This window comes from Semicossyphus pulcher, unplaced genomic scaffold (genome assembly GCF_022749685.1).
Source record: "Semicossyphus pulcher isolate SPU_LCO1_2020_fin unplaced genomic scaffold, fSemPul1.0.p SCAF_25, whole genome shotgun sequence".
Taxonomy (NCBI): Eukaryota; Metazoa; Chordata; class Actinopteri; order Labriformes; family Labridae; genus Semicossyphus; species Semicossyphus pulcher.
Window position 1 is genome coordinate 3,245,196 of NW_027211699.1, and position 12,851 is coordinate 3,258,046.

The 12,851-nt window shown below is 43.7% G+C and overlaps 1 protein-coding gene across 2 annotated transcripts in view; it reads left to right on the forward strand.

Moving 5' to 3' along the window:
* The first annotated feature begins 977 nt into the window (after window positions 1-977).
* Window positions 978-12,851, forward strand: part of ppfia3 (PTPRF interacting protein alpha 3) — a 32,941-nt gene continuing 21,067 nt past the window's right edge. Inside the window, exons 1-11 of one of the 2 annotated variants that reach the window (XM_069675816.1) lie at window positions 978-1,337; window positions 6,959-7,060; window positions 7,175-7,414; window positions 7,499-7,558; window positions 8,981-9,109; window positions 9,247-9,339; window positions 10,712-10,764; window positions 10,857-10,950; window positions 11,158-11,292; window positions 12,258-12,341; window positions 12,589-12,720. In XM_069675816.1, the coding sequence (XP_069531917.1) occupies window positions 978-1,337; window positions 6,959-7,060; window positions 7,175-7,414; window positions 7,499-7,558; window positions 8,981-9,109; window positions 9,247-9,339; window positions 10,712-10,764; window positions 10,857-10,950; window positions 11,158-11,292; window positions 12,258-12,341; window positions 12,589-12,720 (1,482 nt within the window). The remainder of the gene's footprint in view (window positions 1,338-6,958; window positions 7,061-7,174; window positions 7,415-7,498; window positions 7,559-8,980; window positions 9,110-9,246; window positions 9,340-10,711; window positions 10,765-10,856; window positions 10,951-11,157; window positions 11,293-12,257; window positions 12,342-12,588; window positions 12,721-12,851) is intronic. The other variant, XM_069675817.1, reaches the window with a different exon arrangement.

The following is a 12,851-nucleotide window of genomic DNA, read 5'->3' on the forward strand; positions in this document are numbered from 1 at the left end:
TTTATTTTGTAAAGACAGCAGTTAATTTCCCGTCCTGACACCCTGAGGTTAATAATAAACCTCCTGATTCACCAGGAATATTTTAACAGATGGGTTCCGGAGCCGTAGATAGAAGAAGCCTATTTCCTCCTGGATACAGCCCGTAATTACAATTCATGATGACACCCTTTTTTTCCCCTCACATGGATGTATGAAACAGCGCCGCATCTTTCTCCTACAACAGGCCTGCTAATTGTTCCGTGTTTGCGTGACGGCGGTTTGTAGGCTGCTGAGGTGAAGCTGCCATTCACGACTCATTTCCGTACATCATCATGCGCTTTCATTTTCCCCCATTATGTGTGTGTGCTGGGATACATAAAGCAGGAGACATGCTGATGGATGAATTACTCCAGAGTATCGCGATGCCAGTCAGGGGAAGAGAGAGCTCTGCTGCAATAAAAGCAATGGTTGTTCTGTCGTTGAGGTTTGAGAAAGGTGCATGTGCTGTCTGTGTGTGTGTGTGTGTGTGTTTGTGTGTGTGGATCAAAGGAGGGATCACAACCTACTGGGCAACACACACTCACATTATGTGTTATGGCCTCATCAGATCCATATTATTCACAGAACTGCCTGTTAACGTCCTCTCCGTTTCTTCTTCTCCTCAGGTTCGTCTCACATCTCAGTGAAGCCTGGGCCGGGGGTCAGAGGTCGTCCACCAAACCTGCACTTCTCCCCTCTCACCCCTGCACCCCACCCCACCCCTCCACCAAACTTATCGTACATCCTTTCCCTCACTTCTCTCACTTTTCTCACTCACACATCCACACAACCGCCCTGTTTGCCCCGCCCCCCAGCACCTGCTTCCTGCCTGTCAGCCTCAACCAATCAGCTTGAGAGTAAAGACCCCCTCACCATTGCTTTCCTGACGTAGACCAGACCCTGCACTCAGGTGTCATAGACAGCTTCTCAGATAACGCCTCTCACACCCAGGCCTCAAGATGATGTGCGAGGTGATGCCCACCATCTCCGAGGATGGGCGCGGAGGAGGAGGCGGCTCGTCTTCCCCCGCTGGGGGCGGTGGAGGGTTGGGCGGAGGGATGGGAGGCATTGGGGGCTACGGCAGCCGGGATTCCCGCAGTGGAGGTGGAGGTGGCAGTGTTGGCGGAGGCGGCAGCGATGAGGGTGGCAGCACGGGCAACCTGGAGTCGCTGATGGTGAACATGCTGACGGAGAGGGAGAGGCTGCTGGAGAGCCTGAGGGAGACGCAGGACAGTCTGGGGACGGCGCACCTACGCCTGCGAGAGCTGGGACACGAGAAGGAGTCGCTCCAGAGGCAGCTGTCCATCGCTCTGCCACAGGTACGGCGACTTGGGGAGGGGGCATTCAAAGAAGGGACGAGAGAACACGAAACACTCAGGGGACGATACAAAGTTAGTAATGACATGAGTGCATACAGATAGAGAGAGAGAGAGGAAGGAGGAGGAGACAGGAGCTCGATGTCCTGTTCCACGGCACTCTAGGCCCACAGCAGCACAACTAGGGGCTGCTCCAAGTCCTAACCACAAGCTTTTTCAAAAAGGAACGTTTAAGGCCTATTCGTTATGATAAAATGGGGTGACTGCTTCCCAGAACTGAATTGGTAGATGATTCCAAAGGAGAGGGGCTTGAATTAAATGCAGCTAATTCAGAGAAGCTAATATGCTAATATTATACACACGTCTCTGCTCATAATCCAGCCTTTCAATCACTCATCCTCATCTGTAACAGGCTGTTACATTTAAGTATTTGAGTTTTGCCTTCTCAAGATCAGACGGGAGGTGTTAAGGAAGGAAGGTTTTGCCAAGGTACCTATAGTTAGAAGTTTGATTCAAGGAACAATTCAGCCCAAAATAAAGACTTAGTGAAAGCTGAGTTAAATTTGAAGTACAAGTTATGTATCCACGAGCAATTCATGCTAGATTCATATTTGTTTGATCTTCACAATGCTGTGGACTGGCAGGCGAATCCTCCCTAAGCACTGAGAGATACATCAAGGATTGAGAAAAGGAGACAATTATATGGTGAATATTGGATATCCAACAGAAACGGCTTGAGATGGAGCAGATTGAAGTGATGGGGAAAAATTGTCTTGGTGTTCACTGGATTGGTGACTTAAACATGGGTTTGAAGCTAGGTGAACTATTCCTTTAATTTCAGTTACGAAGTTAAGATGTAGTTTAGGATTTGCGTCTCTTGCTGTGTGTATAATTAAGTCTCATGCTGGCTGTTAGCGTTATGCTAATATTAGCCCGTTTTTGCTTGGCTTAAAATCTTATATTTTTCTGGTGCAAACAAAAAACACCCACACGATTACAGATAAGAGTCTACATTTACACAGTGTATACAGTCGGCCTTACAATATGTACGGCAGCAATGGCTTACATGTTACCAGAGTCACCTCAAAGCAGTAGTGAGTGAGCTGTTGACAGCCAATGAGAACACAAGTTATTTTAAATTAACACACACAAACACATACAATGTAAGAGTACCAGACAAAAATGTTCCCATATGCTCTTTTAAAGTAGGAATATTGCATGCATAGTAAAAGTGAACAAGTATTCTCAGCAGAATGCACTCTTGTACTGTATCACCACCAGTGCTCAGAGTGAAAATGGTTTCCTTTCACACTGATGAATTATTGATGTGTTAACCTGTAAGAAGGATTGTAATGTTGAGTGTGACTCTTTATTGTACAGCTGTTGGGAGCTTAAAGTACAGTAACAGATCGTTCTTCAGCTAATGCTACTCATCCTTGAAGCTAAGCTAAGGCTGTATGGTGAAGTCATCAAGGTAAAACATGGAGGATATACGAGCTCATTAGATGATGAATTTTAAGATGGAATTCTGCAACATTATCGGTTACGAGGGATGTACCTGAATCTGAATATTTTCTCATGGGAGATCGTTATACAACAGTTAGTTTCAACCGCGCAATCTGATTGGATAAGAGGCCTTCCACGAGTGCTGATATAGAGCATAACTGCACTGGGATTTTACTCCGCCTCAGCCAGGTGTTCTGAATACTGTTAATTAACATTACAGCAGACTGTGTATGTCTACATTGATCAAGCTGGTACCTCTGAATCACACAGCAGACTCTTATGTCACTGGTTGATGATACATTGTGCCTACGACCGAATCACTGCCGTGATGATATTCAGTACATCACCCCCTCTCGTGTGATATTGCTTAATTACATATTTGTACACATCAAGCCTAAAGCCAATGTCTTCCAAACTTAAACATTTAAAGTTTAGTAAAATTATTAACATAATATAGCTGGATTATCAAACTGTAAACATGACTACTGAGTTAAATTGTTGTTATATTAGCATAAGCTAACTTAAACTTAGCCCCCACTTTGTGCCCCTTTTTCACTATTACATTCCAGTTTCTGAGCTCGCCATCTGATTAGCCCAAAAATATATGTCCTTTAAATTTTAACTTCTGAATGAAATATATATTTTATACTTAATATTCAACTACTTTCCCAATTTGCTATATAGGTAGAAGGAAATTATGTAAATATGTCTGCTTGTTTTGTTAAACAAAAGGAAATATTGTGTCATTTTGTGGGCAAATATTGAACTTTGGAAAGTAGCATCAATATATATACAACATTTCAAAGTAACATCAATAAACTAGCAGTTACATTTTGTTTCAAATTTTTCAAATTTTTCAAAAATTCAGCTCTAAGAAGCTAAAAGTAATTTTTATGATGCAGCTTGTGGAATATTTCTCCACCTGAATGCTGTGTTGTTTGTGTTGTTATTTCACGGTTATAGTACATCACAATCGGTTACATTTTGTTTTATGTTGTAGACACTGAGGAATGAAATATGTAAGGCGGCCATCTTTGTTTGGATTCTAGATACAGTCGCAACCTGTACAAGAAGCTACTAATCTTTTTCAACATGCGGCTTTTGGACTATTTCTTTACACAAATATGTGTTATCTTGTCTGCCAATATAAAACATTTGAAAGTAACATCAATAAACCAGCAGTTATATTTAGTTTTACGTTGTACACATTGATAAAACACATATGTAAGGCGGACATCTTTGTTTGGATTCCAAAATACAAATTCAACTTGAGAAAAAAGCTAAAAAACTTATATTTCTTTACCTAAACATTCTGTTATTTTGTATGCAAATATAACACATTTGAAAGTAACATTAATAAACTAGTATAACCGGTTACATCTGGTTTCATGTTGTGCACACTGAGGAAAGAAATATGTAAGGCGGCCATCTTTGTTTGGATTGTAAATACAGTCGCAACATGTCAAAGAGGCTGCAAACCTCTTTTAAACGGCAGATTTTGGAATATTTCTTTACCCATATATTGTGTTGTTTTCTCTGCAAATATAAAAGATTGAAAAGTAATATCTATATACTACTATAACTGATTACATTGTGTTTTATGTTGTACAAATTCAGTAAGGAGACATGTAAGGCAGCCATCTTTGTTTAGATTGAAAATTACAGTTGCAACTTGAGAAAGAAGCTTCTAATCTTTTTTATGGCACAGCTGGTGGAATATTTATCTACCCAAACATTGTGTTGCTGTGTCTGCACATGTAAAACATTAGAAAATAATATCAATAAACTAGCAGTTACATTTTGTTTCATGTTGTATACATTGAGGAAATACATATGTAAGGCGGCCATCTTTGTTTGGATTTGAATAGTACGGTTGCAACTTGAGCTAATAATCCTTTTTTATGGTGCTGTTGTTGGAACATTTCTTCATCCAGATGTCTAGAAAATTAGTAACTGCTGTAAAAGACCTTCTGGGTTTTTCTTTGAAATGTTTTAGGGGGATTTAGATGCTCAGCTTTGTGATTGTACACGAGAAGCACAAACCTAAACCCTGGAACTGATTGTACAAAATGTTGTGTTTGCCCCTGTAGCACAGAAGCCAATTATTATATTATCCCACATCCCTGAGCTGGAGAGCTAATCATTTTGTAATTCCACTCAACATACAAGGGCTCCATCTCTATTTTCAGGCCGGAGTCATTGTTGGAAGCCTCAGGCGGCGGTGATGCCTCCCTCATTGTTTGTACCTATTTTTCTCCGTCACTCCGCCTGGAAAATCAAAATGGAATAACAGATGTAGCTGTGCTGGAGTGGACATTAAAGCGGCGTATTACCTCACCGAGATGGGATCAATATGGTGCACACGTGTGTAGAAACACACACAGATAGAGGAACACATGGAGGGCTGCGATAGAATCTACAGTAAATGAGTTCAGCGAGTTCGTCTGTGTGTGGAGACGTTGCCAAGAGAGAAAAATAGGAGACGGGGACGGAGGGAGAGAGCGACAGCATGGCACAGAAAGAGAGAGAGAGGGAGAAAACCTGGTGATATGAAACACACAGAGACTAACAAATCAAGCTCATTTGCATATTGCTGCATACTAATAAGGTGGCTTCAGGAGTCGGTTTTAGATGTCGTGGATCATGACAGGGGATGACGGAAATGGACGAAGGTGGGAGAGAGCAAAAAAAGAAAGTGTGCGAATGATTTGCATCGACCAAAATGATGGCGACTGAAAGAGAGGAATGCATAAAGCGACTAGTATCGGTGGTCCGCCTCACTCCATCTTTTACATGAATTAATCCCAGAATTAGGGTATCCTCCGGGCCCAGAACGTGCCATCTGCACACAGCAATTTCCTCCCTGATCCTTCCTCTTTCGTCTTTTCAAACCTTCCTTTCACTTCCTCCCCTCTCTCAGCCCAGCGTGCACATCAGCTCAAAAGCATGGTGTACTTTTTTAAAATGCATTTTGGCAGGAAGAAGGTGTGAGGTACAGGCGCCTGTTTACAGCCGTGTGGGTAAACTGATCACTGTTAGCGCAGAGCAAAGATAACAGCAGCCACGTGCACGCATCACTGCCCTTTAATGGTTTTAAAAAGTGTCCTAATTACAGAAACAAAGACAAAGACAAGACTTGATAATTTCACTCATCCTCTCTTTGTTGATTCTTTGTTAAAGGCAACATCAATCAATCATAACTATCGTGCAGCTAACCTCACATTAGACATAATTGGATTCAATTACACGAAATCACAACAATTCCAACTGGACTGCTGTCAGTTGGAAATGTTAGACATTACACAGCGCTGGCCAAACTCCATTTACTTTCATGCACGCTTAACCTCCAGGCATTTGTTTTAATGATAGCAAACTCACAGCCAGTCACAGTTATTGTGCAATCAAACCAATTTCAGGTGCAAAACGTGCAATAAACCTGGCTGTTAAATTTTATATTGACGCCTGGTTTAAGACTCCGGGTGGCATTAAGCGCGAGCGCTGTGGTAGATATGGCAAAGATTAGACTGTAAGGTCTGTTTCAGCCAAAATGTGGCTCAACACGTTCGTTTAATGCAATTCTGAGTTAGCTAATGAAACCAAGATTGTAGTTAATTGCGCTAACGGGAAATATTGGCAGGAAATGTTCCAGGCTCTGTGTTTGATTTGATGTCTGGTGGTGAATGTTGCTAGCTAGCAAAACTCTTAGCAGGTAACATCCTGCTGGGATATTTCCAGTCCAGTTTCCAACGGAGTTTGGTTGCAACATTTTTGCTAATTGTGCTGTTATTTTATTGGTTAAGAAATAAAAATGCATACTGCAGATTCAATGTACTGTACCAATACAACATGGGAACTGTCACCTCCTTGCTAGCTTGTTAGCAATCCCTCCATCTGTAAAACCAGCCAGCCAGCTAGCTAGTTTAGGCCAGAGTTCTGAGGGAATTCTGGGAAATGAAGGAAGTCACCAATTCAAGGTGAAACAAGTTTAGGGGACGTGGGAAAGTACAGCGCTTCACTATAAAACAATTAGTTGATGAGTTTTAAGATATTGATCATGACCTCATGCAGCAGCAGCAGCAGCATTGTGTCCCTAACAGCGCCCTCTTGTGACCCTGCAGGAGTTTGCAGTGCTGACCAAAGAGCTGAACCTCTGCCGGGAACAGCTGCTGGAGAGAGAGGAGGAGATCGCAGAGCTGAAGGCCGAGAGGAACAACACACGAGTCAGTACACTCATATTTCAACACTGAAAGTCTGTTAATAAATCTTTCAACCTGCAACAGTTTCAAACAGACTGTGGCGAGGTTTCATTGTTTGTGCGCCACATGTGTTTCCAGCTGCTGCTAGAACATCTGGAGTGCCTGGTGTCCCGTCACGAGCGCAGCCTGAGGATGACCGTGGTGAAGAGGCAGGCCCAGTCTCCAGCCGGGGTCTCCAGTGAGGTGGAGGTCCTAAAGGCCCTCAAGTCCCTGTTTGAGCACCACAAAGCTCTGGACGAGAAGGTGAGGGAGAGACTACGGGTGGCTTTGGAGCGAGTGGCGTCCCTGGAGGAGGAGCTGCAGACCTCCTCTCAAGAGGTGAGTCCGCATTTCTCTGCTTGTTTGGTTTTTTTTCACGTGCTTCTTGGTGTCTCCTGACGGTTCTCTTCTGTGTTGTTTCAGGTTGTGTCTTTAAGGGATCAAATCAAGCGACGGCAGCAGGGATTAGACAACGGCAAAGAGGTAACGGGATGCATTTCCCAGACAAATTTCAGAAACATAGATGCCTCCCTCTAATGTCAAACATCACAGTCAGCTTATGCTTCACACAAACAAATCGCATTTCTCCGTAGAGATGAGGAAGCTGGTGTATTGGAGAGGAGATCCGGTATAATGTAACACCATGGAGAATCCTACTCCTAAAATCCTGTTACTGCTTTGACATTCCCTTGATCCATGATGGTCCTGCAGTGCTTTATACAACAGTTAGTGCCAACCAAGTAATCTGATTGGACAAGAGGCATTCCATGAGAGTTTAACAGCACTGGGACTTTTAACTACATGCACTCACTTTGTGTCAGATACTCTGAATACAGTTAACTAACGGTACAGTCTGTTGTACTAAGCAGAGTTGCATTCTCGTGCTTGTAACCGTATCACAGCTGTTCCGATATTCAGCTGGTCTGATTGGACAAGAGGCATTCCATGAGCGCTGATATAGAGTATAACAGCACTGGGGTTTTTAACGATATGTATCACTTTGTGTCAAGTGTTCTGAATATAGTTTATTAACGGCACAGTCTGTTGTACTGAGTGTAAGCTTGGCTGCAGCCTCGTGCCTGTAACCGTTTCACGGCCGTTCTGTTATTCAGTAGAACAGCACTCCCTCCTGTGTGCTATTGCTTATATCAGACCACCATACAATACTTTCTGTATTCAGGGCATACACTGTGACACAGCCTCCTGCTTTTAAAAAGGATGCCATTACAGAAGTGCCTTTAACCTGCTTTCTTTCTAACGGCCAGTAGAGGGCGACTCCGCTCAGATTGTGTAGAAGTCTATGAGAAAATTACCCAAATCCTCATTTGATTTATTACCTCAGTGAACATTTTCCTAATGAGTTAAGGGTCTCAATCAATAGTTTCAACTCTTCTTAAATACAGCATGATATCCATTTAGTAAATAATGCTTCCATTTATATTAATAACAAGGATAAATCCAGCGATATCTCAAGGGAATTCCTTCAAATTTGGAACAGTTCAAGTCAATGATAAACTGATTAGAAGCTGGTGGTCTAAGGTCAAAGGTCAAGGTCGCATAAATTCCAAAACACTGCATAATTTCACAAACTGGAGCCCTGATCAGGTGCCACTTACTGCAAAAATTACTGCTGTCTACAGTATATTCTGAGATCAGTGTTGTTGCAATATGGCTGCCAGCCATCAGCACTCAGCACACTCCTATTGCGCCTATAAAGCAGCACTCTAGCACCATCTTGGATTTTGTATCGATGTATTTGATGGAATTCTCCAGTGATACATCAGAGCAAGTTGTGTTTTTGTTACTTCAAGCCCACCTTCATTTTATTTTTGATAATTAGTCACTGATAATTTCACAGTTCCTACAGTTAATTAAAAATAAAGTCTGTCTTTTCACCTCATTCAGCGGCTTCCTAACGGACCGTCTTCCATCCTGGACGACGGCGAAATCGACAGGCAGAGAGAGGGCGAGATCGAGCGACAGAGGTCAGAGCTGGGGCAGCTGAAAGAGAGACTGGCCCTCATGTGCCGACAGGTACCTGATTCAGAGATGCTCTTATGCTCTAATGCCTTCACCAAAACAAACAAAATATCTCCAGCCGGAGATGCTAACGGACAGAAAACCGTGTGTGCTCGCTCAGCCTTGTATCCCACGCTGTCACTTCCTGTCAGGTTGGGGAGATCGAGGAGCAGCTGACGTCCGCCAGGAGGGAGCTGGCTCGATCGGAAGAGGCCAACCAGAAACTCCAGAGGGATGTGAAAGAGGTGAGAATAAACAACCGCTGTGTGAATGTGTCGCAGTGGCACAAGGAGTGTTTATCGCTCACAGAAACATCTAACAGTTTGCTATGGTAACAAAGCCATTTGACTACTTGGCAGCAGCTCCTGTACACACGAAGACTCTGGAGCTGCAGGCGCTCTCGCACAGTTAATCAGTCAGCGGTAGCTGATTGAAAGGTGTGTGGAGCACTTATTGTATATGAGCATTTTTCAACTCAACTCAACTTAATCCAAACAAACAGCTTCACCCCCAAAACAGAAAGAAAACTACAACTGCAACAAAAAACTACAACTTTACCTTTAATTTGACACTACTTTTTTGAGTAAAAGCTTTTATTTTAAATACACCAAAAGGTTGTATCTAGATATTTCATTAAAACCAAACATAGTGAGAGAGTGTAATAATGCAAAACCATCAAAATGTCAAATTTCACAATGCACACATTTCTCTGTATTAACTTCCTAGATTAACAGGAAATGTCCAGAAAACAAAACAAATCCTTCCTTGTATGAAGCTGAATTTCAAAATAAAGTATTTGTTCAAACCTCATCCCACACTAATGTAACATATTAAAAAGAAAAATGTGGGGGTGCCGGTTTAGCTCTGCGGTTAAATTGCACGTCCCATACTCTCCCCTCCCCTGCCTCCGGTACCATCCTCTGTCCTCTCCTTCAAAAAAGGCACAAAAAGGCAAAAAAAATGTAGTGTTTTTTAAAATTTGTATGAGAAAAAACTTTGGACTAAAATGTCTGCATTGTTTTCCTCTCTGCACGTTGGGTCAGGATCTCCCTCGTGACATTATATTCCTCCATAAGTGAATCAAGCCAGAGCCGGCTGAACCATTGTCAGATTTATAGTGGAAACCAGGTGGAAACCCACGAAAAACCTCACAGAACTCAACTTTACAATGTATATTTCTGGTTACTTATATTATCAACAACTTAAAGCATCTTCAATACAAAGCTTTGACTTTCTTTTCTGTGTTTAAAACACTAAGAAGGATTCAAATATGTTTGAGGCTCATGCGAACCGTAGTGAAACGGGTGCTATGGTGCTCTATGAGCTCTAGAGGGTTAAAGTCTTCTAATGTCACTTGCTGTTCTTGAGTCTTCCCCTTTTCTCCCCCTCGGCCGCTCTTTGACTTGTGCAACAGCATAAGTGGGTGCTTCAGAAATCTGTCAACAACACTGATTAACCAGCCATTATCATTCTTCAGCTAAATGCTGTCAAAGCCCAGAGACTTCCCTTTGATCGACACCTGTACGTGTGAAGTGGACCCGTCCTGCCTCCTGTGTCTGCTCTTCCTTTCTACGTCTGCATCAGAACCTTTACGTTTCTCCTCTTTAATTTTCCCAGGCTCTCTGTCAAAGGGAGGACATGGAGGAGAGAATCACCACATTAGAACGCAGGTTTGTGTTTCTCCTCTCGTGCCTGTGAACTCTCTTTGCCCCCCCTGAAAAATGTGCTCCTCTCACAGCTCACTGTTTGTTCTGGTTTGCAGGTACCTGAGTGCCCAGAGGGAGGCGACGTCTCTCCACGACATAAAAGACAAAATAGAGAACGAGCTGGCCAGCAAAGAGTCCCTCTACAGACAGGTGGGAAACCTCCCTTTCATCCCCGTGTGCGTCCATGTTACTGCTGTTGATTGGCAGCTTGGCGGGGTTTCACGTCGGCTCAGAGCGTGCTTTTACAATGCCTTTTTCTTCCCCGCCCGGTAGCTTCAATCGCGTCTGCTGCCCTCGGCAATCTTCCTCTACAGCTCCCAGTTTCACTTTCTCCCTCTCCTCCTGTTTTACTTGCAGAGCGAGGAGAAGAACCGGCAGCTTCAGGAGCGTCTGGATGATGCCAAGCAGAAGCTGCAGCAGACTCTGCAGAGGGCCGAGACGCTGCCTGAGATCGAGGCCCAGCTTGCACAGAGAGTGGCAGCACTCAACAAGGTGTGTGTGTGTGCGAGTGTGTGGGACCATTACTGCTCTGTAGGGGCATTTTTTAATCAGCTGACTGGTCCAGAAGACTGAATGAACATCAAAACACTGCAGGGATCCGATGTCCACTTATTTAAAGTAGCACCATAGTGACACTTTGAGAACAACGGCCCCGGAAAAATGAGACTATACACCAAAGACATACAGAACAGAGAGCAGAGAAGAAACTGTCACAGATTTTTTAACCCAATAACTCTTCATAAAATAAAAATGAAATACCAGAATGTGCATGCATGTGTGCACAAATCTGTGCGCTAGAATATGGTCCTGTGCACACACACAAATACACAAGACTGGGCATGTGTGGGCGTGTAGACTAGTGCAAACATGAGTGTAGCATATACATATTACCGTGCGTCTGTGTCTGTGCGTGCATGTATTCATGCATGAGGGAAACGGAACATGAGATGTCAAATGACAAATGAATACCAAATATTTCAGGCAAGCAGTGCCAGAAATTTATAAGCAAACAATCTAAGATGAAAGCCGGCCCAGGGCACAGAGTCAGCACAGCTATGTGATCCTTGGGCGCTCAACACGTCAAGAACTGTACGCCGCACAAATTCTTCATGACTGACTGGTTTAATTGCTCATAAGTTAACCTCTAGCATTCCTGTAAACACAGTTTTCAGTCATGCCAAGAAAACGCACATTCACTCCCCTCGCAGTAGCCAAACCACTTCAATGGCTACACTTACTCCTTACATGTTCGGGCAAGATGGCTTCCCTGCGAGGATAAGATTAATGCCTGGTGAGACACAGACAAACAAACTCTCCTGTTACGCTCTGATCTGTACAGGCAGGTAACTAATTAGACGAGGACTCGGTCAACAAGCTGTTTCCTTTGTGTGGATGTGCGTTAGTGTCGCAACACGGTTCACGCTCTAACCCCGCTTCCTTCCTCTCCAATCATCCAGGCGGAGGAGCGTCATGGTAACTTTGAGGAGCGACTGCGACAGATGGAGGCGCAACTGGAGGAGAAGAACCAGGAGCTCCAGAGGGTGAGTCATGCTTGCTTTTCCATCTTTTTTCATCCTCCCCCTCTTTCATGCCGTTGCTTTTGTCAGGCTTTACGCAGCACAAAGGCGCACTAATTTTCTAAACCCTCTATTTGACCGCGCACAGTCAGATAGAAATCTTTGTCTCTCACTCGCAGTCAAGCAGAATGCTTGTTATTAACTCTCCTGCCCTCCCTTTTCCTTTTCTTCTCTTTCGCTCTCACCCGTCTCACTCCCTCTCTCCCCTCAGGCGAGGCAGAGGGAGAGGATGAACGATGAACACAACAAGCGTCTCTCCGACACGGTGGACAAGCTTCTGTCAGAGTCCAACGAGAGGCTGCAGCTCCATCTAAAGGAGAGGATGGCCGCCCTGGAGGAAAAGGTGACCCGCTCAGACTGAAGCAGGAATTCAGAACATCTCTGAAGTTTGATCTGAAGCTCATAAAACACTCACAGAAAAAAGTCTAATCCCCAAATCATGACTCCAAAATGTGCCCAAATAAGCTCCTGTTA